The sequence below is a fragment of the Suricata suricatta genome, chromosome 5, assembly GCF_006229205.1.
Source record: "Suricata suricatta isolate VVHF042 chromosome 5, meerkat_22Aug2017_6uvM2_HiC, whole genome shotgun sequence".
NCBI classification, from domain to species: Eukaryota; Metazoa; Chordata; class Mammalia; order Carnivora; family Herpestidae; genus Suricata; species Suricata suricatta.
The window spans coordinates 10,434,315-10,457,613 of record NC_043704.1 but is presented as its reverse complement, the minus strand read 5'-3'; the positions used below and the strand labels follow the sequence as shown (position 1 = coordinate 10,457,613).

Below are 23,299 nucleotides of genomic sequence, written 5' to 3'. Positions count from 1 at the left end.
ATACTCGGAGACGGGGAGGCAGGGCCCTGTCTTTCTCCGTGCATGTATTCCAGAGGGTGGCTCCCAGACCCGGGAGAAAGACACTCCTGTTGTAGGAAATGCACGTGCATCTCAAAGGACAGAGGAAGGATTTATGACTACACTTTTCTTAATAACTGCTCTGAGGAGGAAGGTCAGGAGCCTGTTGGGTACCAGCTGAGCAAACGGCCAATCGTTTTGGCAGCCTTGGGCTCTCTTGGGCAGACTTTGTAGGGGGCTGGGGTCATGACCTGAGGGACACTGCTTTGAGCTGCTCAAAACCATGGTAGTGTTCGCTCAGGTGAGTGTGGGGGTGGACGGACTCATTCCTGCTGAAAGTCAGTCCTCATAGGCCAAAGCGGAGGCCCATTCGAGAAGAGAGCTCTGACCAGAGTTCAAACTTTGGTAATATTTATATAAGAGAAAAAGAATGGGTCAGAGGCCAGGACTCATGCGAAGTGTCATGTGGCTGCAGTGGCCTGGAGAGCGCCAGGATGGTGCCACAGAGCTCCCCTGGGTCCGAGGGCCGTTTCCCCAGAGCAGGATGGAGTCCTCACTGCCCGAGGCCTCCTCCGTCACGTGACGTGCAGTGGTTTTGAAACAGAGCAGACTTTGTGGTTTTACATTTATGTGCCCTTAGAGCTTTTTATTTGGGGGGGGGGGTATTTTTAAGTAAATTCTACACCCAATGTGGGACTTGAACTCACAACTCCAAGAACAAGAGTCGACACTCCATTGACTAAGGCAGCCAGGCACCCCAGTGGTTTTTGTTTTTACCAAAGCACGGCGCCTCATTGAAAGTGTAGGAGCTGTTTTGTTCTTAACTAATTAATTTGATAGAAAATAGGGATTTATTTCAACCTTGAAATAATTGCATTTTGTCAAGTGACTTAAAATTGTTAGGCAAAATATAAGAATAATTACCTAAACGGAAATTAGCGGAATGGACAAAGCGATTATTTAAAAATATAGTTTTACTGAAAAATAAAAATGGCACCTGGGTGGCTCATTCAGTTAAACATCCAACTTTGGTTCAGGTCAAGATCTAATAGGGGCTCCTGGGTGGCTCAGTCAGTTAAGTGTCCAACTTCAGCTCAGGTCATGATCTCAGTTTGTGGGTTTGAGCCCCGCGTCGGGCTCTGTGCTGACAGCTCAGAGCCTGGAGCCTGCTTCTGATTCTGTGTCTCCCTCTCTCTGCCCCTCCCCCACTGCTCACACACACACTCTCTTTCTCTCAAAAATAAGCATTAAGGAAATATATAATGAAAAAATAAAAACATAGCTTTATTCAAACAGGTTTCTGTTGTACAGCAGTGTCTATGGTAGCATTGCTCACCGTCGTGAAATGGTAGAAGCGCCCCAGGTACCTGTCGATGAATGGTTGGATGAACAAAGTCAGGTGCATCCATGCGATGGCGAATTACTCAGCCTTAGGAAGGAAGTTACTTCTGACACTTGCCGCAACACAGATGAGCCTTGAGGACATGTCAGGCGAAGCCAGTCACAGAAGGACTGACGTTAAAGGATTCCACTTCTAGGAGTCTCTAGCGCAGTCAGTTGTGTAGACAGAAGGCGGAGTAGTGTTGCCAGAGTGGGAGGAGAGGGGACAGGAGTTACTGTTGAACCGGGACAGAGTTTCAGTTTGGGAAGATGAAAACGTCCTGGGGAAGGCTGGTGGGGATGGCTGCACAACATTGTGAAGGGCCTGAACGCCACAGAACTGGACACTTAGAAATGGTTAAAATGGGGGGCGCCTGGGTGGCTCAGTCAGTTAGCGTCTGACTTCGCTCTGGTCATGATCCCACAGCCTGTGGGTTTGAGCCCCACATTGAGCTCTGTGCTAACAGTTCAGGACCTGGAGCCTGCTTTGGATTCTGTGTGTGTCTCTTTCTCTGCCCTCCCCTGCTCACCCTCTGTCTGTCTCTCTGTCTCTCTCTCTCCCTCTCTCAAAAACTTAAATGTTTAAAAAAAATAAAGAAATGGTTAAAGTGGCAAATTTCATGTATATTTTACTGCAATAAAAAGTTGTATAACAAATTAAAGGCATATAGCTTTGAATTTTAAGGCCATCCCCCAGGATGGCAAACACAAGCTGAACCTTGGAATCAGCACTGTCCTCAGCCATTTGTCACCCTGTATGTGAGAAAACTGGCCAAGAACGGCTAAGGCCACGTTCATAGCTCCACTGGTCTTGGAGCACAGCTCTGCCCCTGGACACCCCCTCCTCCAGGAGGGCCTTGCACACGGCACCGGGTGGTGTCCGTGCTGGGAAGGCCTGCGGGGTCTTCTTCGTTCCAAAACTCAACATAACTGTGTGCTTCCGGGGTAGGGAGCCCTCAGTCAGCTGGATTCTGGTTGGGAAAAGAAGAGGAGCCGGCCTAAAAGTGAACACCACGAGGATTAGGGAGCTGTGAACTGCACCTGGGAGATGTCCATGGCATGCGCTGGACGTCTGCCCCACCCGCCCCGGGCCTCCCTCGAATGCCCCGTAGTTTTGTTGCCTTTCGTTCTTGTATGTAAATATTAATCAACCCTGAAGAGAGGAGTGGGGGTGGAGGGACTGGCAGATCCTCGGTAACTGCATTTATAACTCTGAGCTAGCCTCAGGTGTCAGGAAACTGACCCTGCAAGCTGGGGGTCACTTCCTGTGAGGACCAGGGGCAGCTGTCCTCCAGAAGGTGGCTCGGCGATGGCTCTTATGTATCGGGCAGGCCCTTATAGATTTGTTTCTTCCTGTGGCTTGAAGCTCTACAAGTATATGCAACTCATGGGCTAAAAAAAAAAAAAAAAAAAAACCCACTAGGGGGCGCCTGGGTGGCTCAGTCCGTTGAGCGTCTGACTCTGGATTTCGCTCCAGTCATGATCTCTTAGGTTTTTGAGATTGAACCGTACGTCAGTGTGGAGCCCGCTTGTGATCCTCTCTCCCTCACTCTCTGTTCCTCCCTCACTCATGGGGGTGTCCCTGGTCTCTTTCAAAATATATAAACAAACATTAAAAAAAAAAAGCCACCAGATCTCTTCTGGCTGATTGGGTTTTAGCTATTCAAACAACAAAATTACATTTTATGATTAGTTGATCAGCTCAACTTCCATAACTTCCATAGCAAATAGCTTTTAATAAGTAAGGTGAGAAAAAAAAGCGTTTTCAAAATCAGTTTCTAAGTGGCTCCACCCCCTTGGGATCTAGGGAAGTTGTCGGGGCTGAGTTTGAGGGAATTCCTTGAGCTGAGAATTAGACCTGTTCGTTGTCTCTTGTCTGTAGCAAGTCGCATGCACACACGAGGGTCAGCTTTGGCCACTAACGTTTTGCTTGGGGAGGTTCAGTTATGACGCCAAGTTTTCCTCAAATACTTGTTAAAAGCCTGGAGGGGCCTCGCCCTGACGTCTGAGGAGAAGGATGGTGATAATTTGGGACCTTACAGTATGCGTATGTTTTGTTACAGGTGCGCTTTCGCGTCTGAAAGACTCTGGCTAAAAAGCTTTGCTTCGTGAGGATATAGACTTTGTTTCGTTTTGTATCTAATTCTTTTGAACCTTCTGTCCTAACCAACTTGGAGTGATTGGTTTCACTTTCCTTCTCAGAAGGCGCCCCTCGCAGATGTCCCTGTGTTGCAGTTTTGCTACGCTTTCATCCAGAGGTGAGGCAGCCCTTCCCGAACATTCCTCAGTCGCAGTAACCACACTGCACAGACGCAAGTGCACTGATGATGAATGTAACTGCCAATTACATTTCTTGCCAACTGGAGAGCCTTAGTGCAGAAAATAATCTTGAAGGTGTCCTGGTTTCTCCCCAAGGGGTGAGAACGAGTGCCCTGAGGGTCTTCCTTTTCCTCCTCGAGGGATCTAACTGGACATCGCAAAGTCCCTTTGCTGTCTGTCCCTTGAGCACTTGCCGTTCAGCGTCAAAGTCTTAGAAAAAGGAGAAGTGGTTATTTTGAGTCCTCTGAGCTTTCCCATGGTTTCTGCCTGGGTTTACTGAGCTTCGTGTCTGTTTTCAGTCCCTGCGAAGGGAGGCGTTGGAAGCAGGTTCCCCAGGTGGAAGGGAAGCCTTTCCGGATCCACCGTGCGGGGCCGCCTCTGTCGCAGTCATGAGGGGGCAGTAGGGGACGTAGCCCCCTCGTGGGGCGGGAGCTGCACGGGCAGGCAGTCCGACGACCAGGTCCCAGCCTGTCGGTTCACCTAGCTCTCAGGCCAAGCCCCTTGCAGCTCACCTCGCCCGGGGCAAGTTCTAACCCGCTGTTGATGCTTCGCCCACAAGGGTTGTTACAGTTCCTTCTTCTAGAAGCTAAAGAGGAGCCGGCCGCGTCAATCCTGGCGGTCACTGCTGTGCTCTGTAAGGCCAGCACGCGTCTGGCACGGTGGTCTCAGGGACCCCTGAGCCGTCAGCAGCTGCAGCAGATTTCCATCCTCCTCCTCTTGCAGAGGCTCTGCTGAGGTGGCTCAGGACTTGGAGCTGGGGCCCTCCGGCTGCGGCCTGTTGTGCTAGCGGCCGCCCCATAACTCCTAAAGATCAGCTTCCCGATGGGGGACCTTGTGCGCTGATGGCTGCGCCCATTACCCGCGATACTGGAGAAGCCGGATGTTAGCCCTAGACCGGCCCAAGGGGTCAGACAGTCCTCTGGTTCGAGGCTTTTGTCTGATACACAGGAAACCGGGAGCACCTGACTTGTCAGCAGCAGGATTTCTGGGCTCCAGACTCCCCAAGTTCTTGCCGGAACACAAAAGTTTAGCTTGTGCCTCTTTTAATTTAAAAAAGAACAAAGAGGTCAGTCAGGCCCCCTGCCCTCCGGTTTCCAACTACCTGGACCTAAAATGTGCTTGTTATGTATATTTTGACTTGCTCACGGCTGGGTGATTTTCCTGTTTTCTAAACACAGGCTCCCAGTAACGGCCTTGCAAGAGAACTTTTCTGCGTTGTTGGGCGTGTTAAAGGAGTCCGTGCAGGTGAACCTGGCCCCGCCTGGCTACTTCCTGCTTCTCAGGTATCCTGCCCGTCACTGCCTTTTCCTGCGGGAACACGGCGTGTGCTGCCACGTTCTCCGTCTGAAGCCGCCGCTTGTCCCTCAACAGCATGCTGAACGACTTTGTGACCAGAACTCCCAACCTGGACAGCAAGAAGGACCAAAAAGACCTGCAGGTCTGTGTGTGACAAACGGTAGCAGAGGCCACCACTCCGGGAGCAGTGTCCACCTTCAGAGGACGTGCTCGTGGAGAATCAGCGCTGGGCAGAACCGGCTCTTAGATCTGCCTCTCTCATCACATCTCCTTCGTCACTGCCTTTTTTTTTTTTTAATGTTTATTTATTTTTGAGAGAGAGAGTGTGTGTGTGAGCAGGAGAGACGACACAGAATCCGAAGCAGGCTCCAGGCTCTGAGCTGTCAGCGCAGAGCCCAACGCAGGGCTCGAACTCATGAACCATGAGATCATGGCCTGAGCCGAAGTCAGACGCTTAACCGATTGAGCCACCCAGGCACCTCCACCCTCCCCCGCCCCCGTCACTGTCTTTAGTGGGCTCCAGGGACCCAGGCTGGGGTCTCCTGCCGAAGTTCTTGCGTGAGACCTGAGCAGTCCTCTAGGGATTGACCCGATGCCCCCACTCCCTACCGCACACAGACCGAGGTGGAGAGGCCTCCCCCAGAGCATTAGGACCACAGCTCCGTGTGTGTGAATTTATGTCCTAGAGGCCATTCTTGCCCCTGCTCACTAAAGCAGCATTTGCTCATGGGAAGCTTCCGAAAGCCTGAAAAGTGAAGGTGAAACTCACCCCGAGAGAAGGGAGACCGCAGAGTAAGATGCCAACAACAAATAGAATGACGGGGTCAGGAGGTCACGGGTTGGCAGCCAGTAGCATCGTTGATTGAGGGACTTTTGGAGCCACGGGTTTGAGTTAAACTGGGACGTGGATCAGCTTTACGGCCCTGGAGATGCTCCCGCTGCCCGTTATGGCCCCCGGCCTTTGTGACGGTCTCCCCAGTTCCCATGCTGACCCGCCGGAGTACAGCAGAAAGCACAGGCAGGCCTAGACCATCCGCGGGGCTCCCGTGGCCTCCGCTTACAGGGAACAAAGCTGACGCTGCACGACCAGAAATTGGACAGCACAGCCCAGACTAGCCTCTCAAGGCCACCGCTTTGTGGCCCATAACCTACAGCACGGCCCTTCCCTCTGTCCGTTCTGGCAGGAGCTTTGGCCACTTGGGTGACAGCAGCTGGTGTACCTACCCCTGCTCCCTCTGGTTACTCCTGTCTCATGACACCCAGCCTCCCCGACACCCCCAACTCCTCACCCCTGCTTTGAGGCACGCCACCACCTCTTTCCTGTCCCTCAGTCCCTTTTCTTCTCTTTCTTGCGGCCGTCGGCCACACCACACTGCTGCCCAGGTCGCCGCAGGTTCCTTCCTCACGTGCGTCCTCTTCCCACTGGCAGTGCTCTTGCCCCGCGCCCGACCCGCCACCAGGCTTACGGTGGCAGTCAGGGCTGGTCATTCTCAGATGGCAAGGACGTGCAGCCAGTCTTTGCTGGCGAGACTTGATGATGCCGGCTTGAGACGGGCTCGGCACTTCTGTCTCCGTCCTGGCTACCTGGCCAGATTCTTTACTGACTCTACTGATACGGGCTGTTCCTCACTTCGCCCTCATCGAGTCAACTTAATTGGGTTAATTTTGTTTCTTGTCATATTGTTAAGATGCCATTCTAACCAGGACTCATGGTCCTGAAGAAGCTGGGAAACAAGTCTACTAGAAGCAATGTGCAGCCGTGACCTCCTGTTTCCCTGTGACATGCTCGTGATGGCCAGTGTGGTAGCCATTAGCCATGTGTGGCTCGTGAGCACTTGAAATGTGGCAGCTCTGAATTGAATGAGCTGTAGTCTAAAATACACATCAGATTTCAAAGTCCTAGTGCAAAAAAAGAATGTGAAATCTGATTAATAATTTTTTATCGATTACACATTGATCAGATTTGGGGTATATGAGGTTAAACATTATGAACTTGTTTCTTGACCCTTTAATATAGTTCCTGGAAGACTTCACGTTATGTGTGTGGTTCATAGTTGTGGCCTATGTTAGATTTCTACTAAATGGCGCGGTTTTAGGCATTTCAGGGTCTTTTCCTGCGCTAACTTCCTTTCCTCTTTTCAGGAAGTCACTCAAAAAATCCTAGAAGCTGTAGGGAACATTGCTGGCTCTTCCTTGGAACAAACCAGCTGGCTAAGCAGAAACCTGGAAGTGAAGGCCCAGCCTCAGATCTCTCTGGAAGAATCTGATGCCGAGGAAGATTTGTGTGGTAGGTATACAGGGTCAGAAATGATGCCCGCTGGGGCGCCTGGCTGGCTCAGTCCATTGAGCGGCCGGCTCTTGATTTTACCTCAGGTCATGATCCCAGGGTTATGGCATCGAGCGGCGCAGCAGGCTCTGTACTGAGCATAGATTCTCTCTCTCCCTCTCACTCTGTCTCTCTCTCTCCTTCTTTCCCCCTCCCCCACATATACTCTCCCCTTTCTCCCTCTCTCTCTCTCTATCTCTCTCTCTCTCTCTCTCAAATGGAAATTAAAAACTAAAAGGACTTCGCAATGGTGTGGGCAAGAGACAGTGTTGGCTTGGAGGAAGGCGATGCAGAAAGGTGGCTGATGTAGATGCGGAGTCCACAGAACTTGCTGATGGGCTGGGTGTGGCGGTTAACAAAAAAGACAGTCAAGGATGACTTTGGTTTTTGGCTTACGCAACTTACTGAGATTGAGAAGACCGAAATAAGAATGTTCTGGAACTGGAAATTGAGCTTGGTTTTGCAAGTATTAAATTTGAGATGTCAGAAAAAGAGAAGGAGCCAGTAAAGACACTTAAGTGGTCACTGGCGTTGGAGAAAAACCAAGAGAGCATAGAGTCATGGAAACATGAGAGTGCTTCCAGAAGAAGGGAGGAGTAACACAGTGGAAGGCCGCCGAGAAACGGAGGCAAGTCGGACGGAGACCCACTGGGCTCAACAACATGGAAGCCGTCGGAGTGGGAACACTGGTGTAGGTGGAGAAGAGGCTGGGAGAAGAGGAGGAGGCATGAGTGCAGAGAACTCCCTGAAGCTCACTTGTCGATAGGACAGTAACCAAGTAGAACCAAAGACCAAAGAAAGCTCGTATTTGATTTGTTTTTGAATTGGAGTGTGCCAACGCATGTGTGTACGGCAACAGGCCAGTGCAGCAGAGGGGCGCCTGTGGGGCTCAGATGGTTAAGCGTCCGATTCTTGGTTTCGGCTCAGATCATGATCTCCCTGTTCGTGGGTTCAAGACCTGTGTCACGCTCTGCACTGACAATATGGAGCCTGCATAGGAGTCAGTCTCTCTCTCTCTCTCTCCCTCTCCCTCTCCCTCTCCCTCTCCTTCTCCCTTCCTCCCTCCCCCCCTCCCTCTCTCCCCCTCTCCTCCTCTCCCCCTTCTCTCTCCTAAAATAAATAAATAAACTTAAAATAATGTTTTAAAAAGGAAAAAAAAAGAACAGGGCAGCAGAGAGGAAGAAATAAATATCAGAGAGAAAGGATAGTTAGAAAGCAAAGCCCTTGATGGCTGTGGGGCCAGGGCTGAGGTCATAAATGGAATTATTGTTCTTCCTTAAGAGCCAGGGACATGTCTATCAAAACAGGAGACAAGGCAGAGAACAGAAATATATATTTTCTAGATTAATTGCTCATCATGGCCAGACTGGCGGAGTTCCTGTTTGTTTCCATTAATTTTCTCCATGAAATATGAGGTGAGGTTGCCAGCGGAGAAGGGAAGGGTATTATTGATGGTAATCGGGGAAGGATCTGAATCACGTTGGCGATCAGGGAAGCCAGCATCCCACCAGGTGCATATGGTGGGACCATCTGGTAGCATCAGGTCCTTTTTGAGGGTCACGGTCATGAGGGAAAGTGAGACCTGTCTCATAGTGGTTTGGTTTTCTCCAGAGCATTTAGCTACATAGAACTGCATAGGCCAACCTTTGAGTTTTGGCAGCTTTGCATTTTTCCAGGTGAGTGCCGCAGAGGGAGAGAACAGCAGGAGCCGGGGCGCTTGCCAGGTGGATGGCAGACGGGGTGTGCAGGTGGGGAGGCAGAGAAGGGCAGACCTGGAGGAGTTGATGGGCAGTCAAGGTGGTGGGTTGAAGGGTTCGGTGGCCTGTGTGAGGATTTGGGAAAGATAATGTGTCGTCAGAGAAGGAGGCTGGAAATGGAGAGTTTGGAAATTGATGACGTCAGGGGTGTGATGGTGACCAATGAGGGAGCTGGTGAGGAGTCAAGGCTTGTCGGAAGACAGAAGAAGGTCAGGGGCTCAGAGGCCAAGCTGTCAGATGGATCACCCGAGGCGCTGTTGATGTCTGAGAATGATTTGGAGCAGAGAGCTGGGGAGGAAGGGATTGATCCCAGTGCCCGGATGCTTACTGCTGGAATGGAGCACGCTAACGGAGAACATTACGTACTCAGTGTAAAAGGAGGGGCTTGTCCACACGGCCATGGGATGCTTCTGGGGTGTGCATGGTGGCCCGGCCCTCGTGACTGAAATCCAAATGCGTGTTTCTGTCAGCAGATACCCCCAGCACGGCTGCAGCGATGGTGTCAGCGTCCGCTCCGTCGGTGTACAGCGTGCAGGCCCTGTCTCTCCTGGCGGAGGTGAGCGTGCCCCCTACTGACCCACCATGAGCCTGCTGCCCGAGGAAGCTTGGGAGCCGCTCTTGGCCCCAGGGTGCAGCCCAGAGTTTTCTTGAGGGGTGACATCCACCCTGAGGACTGACTCTCACTGTTGCCAGCTTCAGCGGATTTCTGTCTTCCTGTGGCCCCGCTCCGGTAGGTCCTGGCATCTCTCCTGGACATGGTTTATCGCAGTGACGAGAAGGAGAAGGCGGTGCCGCTCATCTCCCGCTTGCTCTATTATGTGTTTCCGTACCTGCGCAATCACAGGTATCCTGCCCGGAGGTGGCGCACCGGCTTGCGGGAAATGCATCAGGTGGCTCTCTCCACGTAGTCTTTGACCTTGCCCCCCTCTTCCCTCCCCACCCCTGTCCAGTGCCTACAATGCCCCCAGCTTCCGGGCCGGCGCTCAGCTGCTAAGCTCCCTGAGCGGCTACGCCTACACAAAGCGAGCCTGGAAAAAGGAAGTCCTGGAGTTATTCTTGGACCCTGCTTTCTTCCAGATGGACACTTGCTGTGCACAGTAAGAAACACCGTCCTGACAAAAGGGGGCTGCAAGTGCTCGAGTGGGAAAAGGGTTTCGGTTTACATAATTAATTCTCATACTTGAAAGGGGAGCGGTTAGCATCAACCCAGATCCCGGGACGTCACTGTCACAAGCTCGCATGCTAACTGTGTTCATGGGAGAGAGATCAGGTGTTAAAAATCAGAGGTGCGTTTTTTCCTCCAGAGAATCTCAATTAAGGGAACATATTATCCCTAGAGCGCACGAAACAGGGTTCCTGCGGCCCCTGGTCTAGCACTGCTGCGTCTTGGAGTCACAGAATATTCCACCAGCGCTAAGATGACAGAGCCCGCTAGTGACGCTGTGGTGTCTTGTCCCATGTCTCAGCTCTCACAGGTTCTCAGGGAGACCCTGCAGCCGGCCAGGCACTCTGCTGGCAGAGACCCACTGAGGCGCAGATGCGAGGTGAACTCCCTGTGCCTTTTGCTGGGAGGTCAGCTGAAGCACTCAGTGACTCTCCCTTTGGCCCAACCTGTCATTATTCACGGCAGGGATAGAGGGCGGAGACTGGTCTGCTTTCCAGAAAGCCTGAAGTTTGCCCCACCTACCCTCCCCCCACCCTCCGCCCCGACACCCCGAGTCCTGTGGCTCCACCTTGAGATCCTGTTGCCCCTCCTGGGGACCCCATTTGAAGACTAGTGGTTTCTGTGGCCCCTACTCCCCACTCATGTCCAGCAGCACAAGTGTGTGAACACCATCCTGTGTGAACACAGTCAAGGGCAACTCTTGACAAAACCATTATTTGTTTACTGTAAGCTGGGCGTGACTCATTCCTTCCCGTGTAATTTATTGCCTGTGTTCAGTGTGTACACAAAGAACTTTCCCTTGTTAAAGAAACTATTTGTTGTTTCAGTACCTTCAGAAAAGTCTTTACTAGATCTAAAAGGGGCATGTTCTTTTCTTGATGCCTTTAATCAGACCATCATCCTTGACATATTTAATTTTGCTTTTCTTAATATCCAGTTGGAAGTCCATTATTGACCATCTCCTGACTCACGAGAAAACCATGTTTAAAGACCTAATGAGTAAGTTGTACGTTACGGGCACATAAGTCACACTTTTAAAGGACCAGTGCATCATAATCGGCTTTTATCACATGTTTCAGAACCCCACTTGGATCTTTCTGGTGCCATGTAAGCTGCAGACCACAATGCAATGCACATAACATGTCAGGACTAACGAATGAGCCTCCCCAGTTCCAGTCTGTTGACCAGAGGCCCTGACAGCCTTCCTGGCAGCCTTACAGTGGAGGAGTACTTTCCAGACCAATGATCATTTCACCCACTGTCATTTACTCAGAGTCCTTGTCTGTCCCTCCTGCTCTCTCCTAACGCCCTGTCATTAAAGGTCATTGAAGACATTATTTATGTTTACAAATAAATATGTGAGTAGTAACCACAAGATCATAATTACTTAGTCAAGATCACGATTTTTTCACCAGGACAGATAGAAATTGCACTAGTGTGAATTTCCTACCGCTTGCCTCTGACCTCAGTTCTCTCACTAAACGGAACTTCCTGGCTGTATTTGTCGTAGACATGCAGAGCAGTTCTTTAAAACTGTTCTCAAGTTTTGAGCAGAAAGCGATGCTACTCAAGCGTCAGGCTTTTGCTGTCTTCAGTGGAGAACTTGACCAATACCACCTCTATCTTCCTCTGATACAAGGTAAGAAGGCCACGCCCCCTCTCCCTGAGCCCACTACCCTCCGGCTGGTGGACCCCCCCGCTGGCCGACATGGGGCCGGCCACCAGAGGGGCCCACTCGGTCAAGTGTTGAAATGAGCACTTGGCAGAGGTTATGGTAGAACAGTCCAGAAATGTGTTGGTCAATCTGAAACTTTATTTTAAAAATCAGTGATTATAATGCTCTTAGTTTCCACTAGGAAATTTCTAAAAGTCTGACAGTGCTTTCTCGGCACTGTCCCTGCCCAGTCCCTCTGGCTGTTGACATACCGGGAGGCACCGCACTAACCACGGCAAGGGAAGGCGCAGGGTTTTGGGGAAGGGCCTGACCTTTCCTGCACAGTGCTTCATACTCACTCTGTTCTTTGCTTCGAAAATGAATTATTGCATCTGTTATACATGATGTTGACGGATTTTTCTCCTCCTCATAAAATGTGGAGATGGTGAAATGGGCATTCTGTCTAAATTCACCCTTCTCCACAATAAGAAAGAATTCTTAAAAAAAATGTGTTTTCCTTAAGACTCGTAGCCTGAAATGGAATCAAGTAAAATTAGTACAATTCTTGACAGACATTTTTGATTAATATTATGAGTATATTTTACAAATATTAGAATTACGGTATGAAGCCTCTTTGAGGATCGGTTTATTACTCAGGTATAATTTGCAAACAATAAAAGTCACCCTTTTGGGTGCTCAGCTCTATGAATTGTGAGAAACACGTGTGGTCCAGGAGCCACCACGTGGGTCGAACACACAGAACATTCTCTTCCTCCCGGAGAGCTCCCCATGCTCTGTGGAGTCGTCCCCTCCCCTTCCCCGGTTCCTGGCAGGTCGTACGGTTTCGTCTTTTCCACAGTGTCCTAAATGTAATTAGATAGGGTGCAGCCTTCGAGACCGGCTTCCTCGGCTTGCGTCATCTGCTTCAGAGGCCTCTGCTCCGTCGTACTTCTCCACAGCATGCTCCTCTTAGTGCTGAACAGTATCCCGGTCCGTGACTTGAAGGGCATTTGGGTTGCATGCAGGTGGAATTATGACACAAGTCTCATACTCGGTCCTTTAATAAAAGGCCGGGGGGCACCTGGCCTGCTCAGCTGGTTAAACATCCGACTCTTGATTTCAGCTCAGGTCGTGATCTCGAGGTTTCTGAGATCGAGCCCTGCATTGGGCTCTGTGCCGACAGTGCAGAGCCTGCTTGGGATTCCCTTGTGTCTCTCTCTCAAAAATAAACGAACATTTTTAAAAATGTTTATAAATCTCTATCAGCTCACAAAGCATGTTCTCTTCCCAAAGGCATCCTGATGACGCTTAATATTAGTGATAATTGTCAGCCCACATCCCAACTTGATTAACTATGTGAAAGTCCCTAATTGTTTTAGTTCAGAACATTAATAGCCTTTACAGTTACTAATTATGGCTATATATTTGCAACAATAAAATATCTTTACAGCAAAAGTGACATAGTTTCAACACATGAAGCACATTAGGAGATTTTCACATCCTAATGCCCTGGACACTTGAAATACATGAAAACAAATGTTCAGATACTGGCAAATCCTTTCTGGAATTGCTGACGGGAGGCCAGCTCGGTCAGGTGGCGCCCAGGAGTGCCAGTAAGGGTGATGGCAGCCTTCCAAAGACTTTGGCTGAATGCAGAGTCCAAGCCGAGCTCTGCTGCACCCCCACAAGATCTGGAGGGAGAAAGGAGAGCAGGGATCACGGGACCCCTAGTGCCTGTGCGGCATCCGTGCGGCTGCTCTACACCCCCGGACACTCGGCAGCGTCCGAAAACACGGCGTCAAGTCCACTTTCAGTGGCGGCAACAGGGGGAAACTAGAAAGGAGAACGTGTTGGCCCAGTGCGCCTTGCCGTCCTTCTGGAGCCTTTCCAGGCTGAGAGCAAACACCTCGTTCTCTCCCCCATCTTCCATCACACACGCCTTTAAAATTTGGGGTGAGACCCAGAGAGCTAGAGAGATAGTATGATGTGTGTGGAACAGAAGTACAGACGACGGCCTTTCTCAAGCAGTGGTGGTCTGACCGTGGCAGGCTCGAAGCATCCTGCAGTTCTAAGAGACCATAGCGCTGAGGAGAGGCAATGTGATACTGTACGTATTAGATCAAAGTGTGCGTGCGTGTTCTGACCGATCTGGAGGTGGTCTGGGGCCCCTAGAGAAGGAGGAATTTCTCCACATACCCTCTATTTCGCATAGCTCAAATGCTGCATTTCAAATAATGATCCGTGTTTTTAAAAATGGGCATTTTCACCCCCTTTCATCTTTTGTTAATTTACAGTTTACAAAGCACTTTCCACTTCACTGTCATCATCCCCAAGACTGTTGAGGGGGCGCAGCCTCTGCGAGGCGTGGGGCCACAGAATTCAGAGCCTTCTCTGATAATCTGGGGACACTTGACTGGCCCCTGTGGATCAATGATGCCCCAGTCAAGGGAAGAGATACATCCAGAAGCTTTCAAGGTGCCTGCCATGGTGAATAGTTTAGGCCTAATCTAAAATTAGGCAGGAATTTCTAACGTTTCTCCCCTGGAATCCGCCCTGGAGTCCCCTTCCCCTGATTGATGGCTCTATCACAGAGCCCAGAAGAGGTCCGTGTGCACAGGGCGGAGAGCCGAGCGGCTCCGCACAGCTTGGCGCAGAGTGGCATAAATCTTACATTGATCAGGAAAGAAGCTGTAGATAAGCCCAAACCAAGGACTTTTTTTTTTAAGGGGAAAAGAGCTGTTTGTCTCTGACGGGAGACCACCCCCAACAAAGGCCCTGACCAGGGGCATCAGGGGGTCTAGCGGCAGCACTCTGTACCCTTGAGGCTGGGTGACTGTGGCCCGTTGGCAAACGTCCCATCTTTTAAGTCTTCCTCCTTGTCCTGTATGTATTAGCTCTATTTTTACATCAGGACACCACTGCTCAGAGAGAGTGGCACCTGCCTAAAGTTGTATCGCCACTGACTGGCAAGTCCGGGCCTGAAACCTGAGCCCTTTGGTCCCAGCGATCTGCTGTGGCCTTGAGTAGGTGCCCTGTGGGTAGGTGGAGTTGGCGACTGCTCCGGTGTCACAGATGGGAAACGAGCGCGGCAAGATTAGGTGGCCAGCCCGCGCCAGGTCCCACAACCTGGAACGGTGGTGCGGGGACCGTGTCTCGGGGCCCCCTCCTGTTCTCCGCTCACAGACGCTCCTTAGGCTTGGAGGGCTCTATCCATCAGCTAAGGAAGGAGTGTGAGAGTTGAAGAACGTTAGTGCTTCTACAACAGATGACCATGGCTAAAGAATCATCTCATGGCTTTAGCTTTTATTCAGAGCACCAACATGAAACGGGCCCTGTGTGTGTGTGTGTGTGTGTGTGTCTGTGTGCGCGAGCAAACCACCTTTTCCATAACACTTTCTGTTTTGAAATGGATTAAGACTCCGAAGCAGTTGCACAAATAGTAGTGAGTGTTCTGTGTTCCATACACCCAGCTCCGCCTGGGACGGCGTCTCACAGAGCACAGTCCACGGCCGAAGCCTCTTCGACTGTCCCATGTAATTTATTTATTTAAAAAAATTTTTTTAACACTTATTTTTGAGACAGAGACAGAACAGGTGCAGGGGAGGGTCAGAGAGAGAGAGGGAGACACAGAATCTGAAGCAGGCTCCAGGCTCCGAGCTGCCAGCACAGAGCCCAACACAGGGCTCGAACCCACGAACCGCGAGATCGTGACCTGAGCTGATGTCGGATGTTCAACCCACTGAGCCCCCCAGGCACCCCTGTCTCACATAATTTAAAAAGATAAAGAACATCATTTTTACTCATGGATTTACCCTTTCTGTTGCTTTTTTGTCTTGCTGTTCCATGTGTCCTGCTGCTACCGTTCCTTTACTGTCTGGAGAACATCTACAGATCTGCGGGCCACACGTGTTCTCGGTTTTCTGTGGGGCCTGTCTCCCTCCTTCTTGATCTGGGTTGGGTTTTTTCCTTCTGCTTTCATTCCAGAAGGACCTTTTCACTGGAAATGGAATTCTGGGGTAAAGTTCTTTTCTTTCTGCACTTGAAATACATGCCGCTTCTTTCTGACTCCGTGCTTTCTGAGGGAAATCTGCTCTCATTCGAATTACTGTTCCTGGGGCACCTGGGTGGCTCAATCGGTTGAGCGTCTGGCTTCGGCTCAGGTCATGATCTCATGGTTTGTAGATTCGAACCCCTCGTCAGGCTGTGTGCTGACAGCTCAGAGCCTGGAGCCTGCTTCAGATTTTGTATCTCCCTCTCTCACCCTCCCCTGTTCACGCTGTCTCTCTCTGTCTCTCAAAAATACATTTAAAAAAATTACTGTTCCCTTTTCAGTACGGTGGGCTCCCTTTTCCACAGGGGATACTTTCTAAGACCCCCGGTGGATGCCCGAAACCATGGCTAGTTCCAAATGTGGCTTATACGGTGGTTTTTGCCATAATATACATACCTAAGATAAAGTTTCATTCATAAATTAGGCACCATAGGAGACTAACAACAACAAGAAGAAAATGCAACAATTATAACAATATGCTGTAGTGAAAGTTGCGTGAATGTGGTCCCTCTCTCAGAATATCTTATTGTTCTGTCCTTACCCTTCCTGTGATGACGGCAGATGATAAAGTGCCTCGGTAGTGAGGCAAGTGATGCAGGCACTGTGACGTGTAACGTGAGGCTGCTGTTGATCTTCTGACGGGGCGTCGGAAGAAAGACCGCATGCTTCTGGACGGCGGCTGAGTGAGCCCTCAGAAAGCAGGATGGAGATGCTGGGGGACCGCGGTCGTGTAGCACGCCCCCCTGGCCGCTAGCAAGGGTTTTGTCTTTAGCTTCAGTTTTCAGAAGTAGTATGATGTAACCAAACTGGAGGTCTTCGGTCTATCCCTCTTAGAGCTCGTTCAGCTTCTTGCCTGTAGATTTCTGCATCTTTCACCGCATTTGGAAAGTTGTCTGTCATTATTTCTTCAAATATTTTTCCAACCTGTACTCTTTTTCCTTCTTTGGTGGGGGCTCCAGTGACACAAATGCTTTTGTTGTCCCTTTGGTCCCTGAGACTGCTTGCTGCCCGCCCATCTTTTTTTCTTTCTTTTGTTCAATTCCAATAATTTCCATGGGTTCTGTCTCCAACTTCCCTCTTTCCCGGTCTTCTCCGTTCTGCTGTTGAGCCCATCAGCGAGCTTTTCTATTCCAGTGATTTGTTTTTTGGTTCTCAAATTTCCATTCGGCTCTTCTTTGTGTTTCCTGTTTCTTTGCTGACGTTTTCTAGTTTTCATTTGTTTCAAAAGTCTGCAAATGATCATTGGAATATTTTTAGACCACATCTTTAAAATCCTTTCTTGATAATCCCAACTTCTGTTTCCTTTCCACACTGGTGTCTTGTCCTTTCTTGTTCAGGTTGAAAGTTGGGCATTCTGGCTTCTCTCCTCCTCAGGTGTCCGGGCCAGAATAAGATAAACAATTTAAATAAAAGATTTAAAAACCCTAGGGAGCAGCCCAGCACAGAGCCCGATCTTACAACCTCAAGATCATGACCTGAGCCAAAACCGAGCTCTACCGACTAAACCCCACAGTGCCCGTCCCAAGAGTATTTTTAAAGGCAAGAAATTAAAACCTACTTAAGCTAGTGCACATCAAGAGTTTATTACTGAGATACTACAAATAAACCTTAACTAACATGAACCATAGTTTGGCTCTTTTCTATAGCAATTTGTTATGTTTCTAAGAAACCTTAAATTATGGGGCGGGGGATGCAGGGGAATGAATACATTCTACAGACAGTTATCTCAGTATAGAAGTGGGGCAAATCGATAGGGGCTAGAGGAACTCACACCTTTTTTCCTACAGGAATTAAAGTTTTTATCATGGCCACGAAATCTAAACTTCACTGAAAACAGCTATTTTATTCCACTTCTCCCCCCTCACTCCCAGAATGTGGTGTCAGCTTCAGTCATCCTCCGTGACCTTGTGGCTCCGTCACTCCCCAAGATTCTTGCGTCTTGTGTTTCATATCCTCCGGAGAAAACGTGGTGGCCATTGGCCATCCAGTGAATTTCTGATTTCGGTCAGAAGTTGGTGTTTTGGGTCAACTGTGGCAGGGCAGTAAGGACCGCTTGGTTCCCTTCCTTCAGCAAGTTCACAGAGAAGAGGACCGAGGGTCAGCTAGCGGGGCAGGAACACACCCCCAGCACCCATTACTTAGGCAGCAGTGTTGTTAAATGTCAAAGCAAGGACGGCTTTATGCTTTTTCTTTGTCTAATGAGAGACCCCAAACTGCATGTTTGTGTGACATCTTTAAAATCTTCTTTCCTTAGAACGCCTGACAGACAATCTCAGAATTGGACAGACATCCATAGTTGCTGCTCAGATGTTTCTTTTTTTCAGAGTTTTGCTGCTAAGAATATCTCCCCAACATTTGACTTCACTGTGGCCCATAATGGTCTCTGAATTAGTAAGTACAAGTATCTTAACTCTTAAAAGTGGGGTCGGTGCTTTTTAAAATGCTTTTTTAGAAATAATATACTATTTTGTATATACTTTAATGTTTATTTAGTTTTAAGAAAGAGAGACAAAGTATGAGTGGGGCATGGACATAGAAGGAGACAAGATTCGAAGCAGGTTTTGGGTTCTAAGGTGTTAGCACTGAGCTTGCTATGGGGCTCGAACTTGTAAACCATGAGATCATGACCTGGGCCAAAGTCAGATGCTCAACTGACTAAGCCACTCGGCACCCTAACTATTTCATATATATTTTAATTTTATCTACGAAATTTCTTTTTTTTACTCTGCAAAATTTTCAATCAGGTTGGTAGCATGAAGTCAGGTCTTGGTTAAATAGGAATTTTTTTTAAGACAACGCCATTTAATGTATCTCTCGGAAATTTTATGGTTTGAATAAACAAGGTATCAAACTTTAAGGCACGGTGAATAGAAACTGGCCACAGTTGGACAAGTAGAGAAGATAAAATTCAAGAAACATGTGGGGCACCTGGGACGCTCAGTTGAGTCACCAACTCTTGATTTCGGCTCAAGTCATGATCCCAGGATTGTGGGATCAAGCCCCACGTCCAGCTCTGCGCTGAGCATTAGAGACTCTGCGTGAGATTCTGTCTCCCTCTGCCTCTCTCCCCTGCTTGTACCCTCTCGCTCTCTCTCTAAAATAAAAAAATAAATAAAAATAAAAACCTCTGTAAGTTACTATCTGCCTTCAGCTGCAGTCAGAAAAGTTTCGAGGTAAGCTCTGTTAGATCAAGTGCCTCGGGGGAGAAAAGATTCAGAATTTTAGATTTGTGTCCTTTCACGGACAACTGAATATGTGAGTTGGAGATGCTCTCTCATTGTGAAGTCAAAGTCCAGTCAGAGGGAGAGGTCAGGTTATCATGTTTCAGAGCTACTGTAGGCTCTACTTTACTAATCTGAAGATTAATCCTTTAAATTCGAAATTATAGAGTTTACACCCATCACTGAAAACAATACCATCACATACCGTGACCTAGCATCCCATGAATCCATGTAACTAAAGATTCCTAATCAAAAACTAATCTGTCCTAAATCCTTCAAATTTCAGTTGAAGATCTTAGTGGCCAGAAGTTCATGTTCACTGATAATAGAGTTCCGTAATAGGCCCCCTATACTTATCTTGTGAGTTTCTTTGAAGCCATGTCTTATATAGAAATATTTAAGGTTGAAAGCTTAATGCTATTGAGAGGGCTATTAATAACCATTAATCTCAGAAAGTGCTAGAAGTTTCTGGATAGGCTTTTAAGAGTAGCATTTCCAAAATGCTCCGGGCATTTAATTCTTTATCCTTACCCACATTTGGTTATAAATTACTCCTACAGATGTGTCATAAGATTCTGAATACATATTTAGGAATATTTTCAAAATTCCTTTTTCAGGACTAATATTACTATTTCATATATATCTAATTTTATATGAAAACTTTTAAGTTGGTAACACAAAGCTCTTGGTTAAACAGAGAATATTTTATTTTCTATAATTTGATCTTTTAATTGTCTGCTTGTTCCAACTAATTTGCATTGTTTGAGGCTATTTGCTTTTTAAACCTTTATTCTAATTTTACTGAGACATAATTGGCAGATAACCGTAAGATATATAAAGTGATTTGACTAACGTATTGTGAAGTGAGGACCTCCATGAGGTCAGCTACTGTCCAGCATCTCAAATAGATAAAGAAAATCGAGAAAGAAAAAAATGTGATAAGAACTCATAAGATTCAGTTAACTTCACAAATGCCTCCAGCATCGCGAAGTGTTGTCATGTTGTACTCACATCCCTACGACTCATTTATCTTGTAACGGAGGTTCCAGCTTTGTGACCACCTCCATCCAGTTTCCCCTCCCCCCACCCCATGCCTGGGGTAACTACAAACCTGATTTCTTTTTCTATGAATTTGGTTTGTTTTGGATTTTTTCAAGATTTCATATATAAATGAGATTATACAGTATTTGTCTGGCTTAATTCACTTATTATAATATTGTCAAGCTCCATCCGTGTTGTTCCAAATAGCAGGATTTCCTCCCTTTTAAAAGCTGAATAGGGGAGCCTGGGTGGCTCAGTCGGTTGGGCGTCCAACTTCAGCTCAGGTCATGATCTCACAGTTCCTGGGTTCAAGCCCCGCATCGGGCTCTGTGCTGACAGCTCAGAGCTGGAGTCTGCTTCAGACTCTGTGTCCCTCTCTCTGTCCCTCCCCCACTCCTGCTTTGTCTCTCTCTCTCTCTCTCTAAGATTAAATAAATATTAAAAAAATAAATAAAAATAAAAGCTGAATAATATTCTACTGTATGTACATATACAGCGTTTTCTTTATCCGTTCATCCATCAGTGGACCGTTTGGACTATTCCCTGTCTTGGCTGTTGTAAATAGTGCCGCAGTGGACATGGGTGTGTGTATATCTCTTCAACCTAGTGTTTGCGTGTCCTTCTGGTATATTCCCAGAAGTGGAATTACTGGGTCATACAGTTGTTCTGTTTTTTATTTTTTTATGTTTCTTTTTTTTTTTTTTTTGAGAGAGAGAGAGTGCAAGCAGGGGAGGGTCAGAGCTGGCAGTCAGCACAGAGCCCAACGTGGGACTCGAACCCACGAACCGTGAGATCATGACCTGAGCTAAAGCCAGATATTTAACCAACTGAGCCACCCAGGCGCCCTGATGTTTAATTTTTTGAAGAACCTCCATCCTGCATCCCAGAGGGGCTGTCCCCGGTTAGGTCCCCGCCAGCAGTGCCCGAGGGCTCCCTTCGCCCCACAGACTCACCAGCATGTGTTGTCTCTTGTCTTTCTGATGCTAGTTCTTCTGACAGCTGTGAGGTGACACCTCACTGGGGTTTGCATTTGCATTTGCCTGATGGTTAATGATGTTGAGCATCTTTTCATCTGTACCTGTTGGCCATGGTATCTCCTTTGGGAAAATACCTATTCGGGTCCTTGGCCCATTTTTAAATTGAATGATCAGTGTTTTTGTTATGGAGTTGTATGAGTTTTTTAAATGTATTTTGGATATTGACCCCTTACCAGATATTTGATTTGCAAATAGTTTTTCCTATTCCGCAGGTTATCTTTTTGCTGATTCTCTTGCTTTATATACTATTTTTTATGGACATCTAAATCTTAAAACATCAAGCTAGGTTTAATCCCTCTCCAATAGTAAATTGAATTATGTTTTCTTTTTAAGATTCAGACATTCATACAGCTTGAAGAAGATTTGAAAGAGGATGATGAGTCATTGAGGTAAGCTGCGTGAGGGTGGTCTGTCTGCACGTGAGTGAACATCACTTTGTGATGTAGGATTGTCTAACAATCAATATTATTTTTCAAAAATTTTTTAACGTTTATTTACTTATTTTGAGAGAGTGTGTGTGTGTGAGAGGGGGAAGGGCAGAAAGAGTGGGAGACATAGAATCCAAAGCAGGCTCCAGGCTCTTAGCTGTTGGCAGAGAGCCTGATGCGGGGCTTGACCCCACGAACTGCGAGATCATGACCTGAGCTGAAATCAGCACTCAACCGACTAAGCCACCCAGATGCGCCAAACACTCAATTTTATTTTCTTGACATTCCACCATTCTTTTTTTTTTTTTTTTAATATTTTATTTATTTTTGAGACAGAGACAGAGTGCGAGCGGGGGAGGGGCAGAGAGAGAGGGAGACACAGAATCCAAAGCTGTGAGATCATGACCTGAGCCAAAGTCGGACGCTCAACCGACTGAGCCCCCCAGGCACCCCGCGACCATTCTGCAACAGAAAAACCCTTCTTAGGGACACTGCATAGGCAAACAGACTGGGGCATATGTAAACGAATTCATAACAATAGGGGTTTTTTTTTGTTTTGTTTTGTTTTTTGCAAATTTTCAGAAACAGTAACAAAATCAACAGAACGAAAGTTTCAGTTGCTGACAGCAATGGGCCCTCCCCGGGGGAGATAGCCCAGAGTGAGCTCATCTTGTATTTGTCAGCCTGCAAGTTCTTGGACACAGCACTTTCTTTTCCACCTGACAAGATGCCGTTATTTCAAATGTAAGTCAGATAAGCCCGTGTGTCCTCCTCGAAACGGTGACTTGCCTCGCAAGCACTTTCACCTGGTCTGTACAGAGTGGGAAAGGCCACGGAGGGTTTCTGGTGGCCCGCAAGCCTACTCAGGGCACCAGGTGTCAGCATGCTGACAACACCTGTGGTTTTCTGGATTTGCCTCCCAGTGGTGTTGATGGCTGGGTTCCTGCTGTGTATGCATGTGTTTCGGTGGTTTTGCTCTTCCGTGTTTATAAAACAAGAGCCACGGACTAGCAGTCCTCACTGCATTTGTGTAGCTTTCTTCTGTCTGTTTGTTTTTAATTAAATAAGTGGCACACGCTGTCTCCAGGGCGCTTTGCCCCCATTGGCTTACATTTCCTGTCGGCTTAACACAGCTGCACACACGTCTAATTTCACGCCTGCCCAGTGCCGCTTCTCTCTGTCCTGCCCTCCTGAGGCAAGAGTTGTCATGTAGAAATGTGTGGTGTGGTTAAAATGTGGGTTCCTTTCAACTGCATATTACAAAGTAAAAAAAAGCCAATCCGAAGTGGCTTGAAATAGTGTGATTCCAACCACAGGATACTCTGGAAAAGGCAGAGCTATGGAGACAGCCAGAAAGCGTGTCAGGAGTCGCACCGCAGGGGGTCAGAACACAGAGGATTTTTAGGACTCTGAAACTACTTTGTTTGGTGCTATGAGGATGGATACGTGTCCTTACGCATCTATCCAAAGCCATAGAACGCACTCCCCCGGGAGTGCACCCGGAGGTGCGCTCTGGCCTCAGGCGATAATGTGAGTCCATGTCACCTCCTTGATTGTGACGAACTTACACTCTGGTGGAGGACATTGATAGCGGGGAAGGTATTGC

The 23,299-nt window shown here is 48.2% G+C and overlaps 1 protein-coding gene across 1 annotated transcript in view; it reads left to right on the top strand.

Moving 5' to 3' along the window:
* DOP1B (DOP1 leucine zipper like protein B) overlaps positions 1–23,299 on the top strand; it is a 96,907-nt gene that overhangs the window by 71,552 nt on the left and 2,056 nt on the right. Inside the window, exons 24-35 of the mRNA XM_029938660.1 lie at positions 3,601–3,656; positions 4,896–5,000; positions 5,089–5,155; positions 7,156–7,300; positions 9,567–9,652; positions 9,831–9,940; positions 10,047–10,193; positions 11,199–11,260; positions 11,772–11,900; positions 18,221–18,357; positions 21,599–21,654; positions 22,276–22,437. Coding sequence (XP_029794520.1) covers positions 3,601–3,656; positions 4,896–5,000; positions 5,089–5,155; positions 7,156–7,300; positions 9,567–9,652; positions 9,831–9,940; positions 10,047–10,193; positions 11,199–11,260; positions 11,772–11,900; positions 18,221–18,357; positions 21,599–21,654; positions 22,276–22,437 — 1,262 coding nt within the window. The remainder of the gene's footprint in view (positions 1–3,600; positions 3,657–4,895; positions 5,001–5,088; positions 5,156–7,155; positions 7,301–9,566; positions 9,653–9,830; positions 9,941–10,046; positions 10,194–11,198; positions 11,261–11,771; positions 11,901–18,220; positions 18,358–21,598; positions 21,655–22,275; positions 22,438–23,299) is intronic.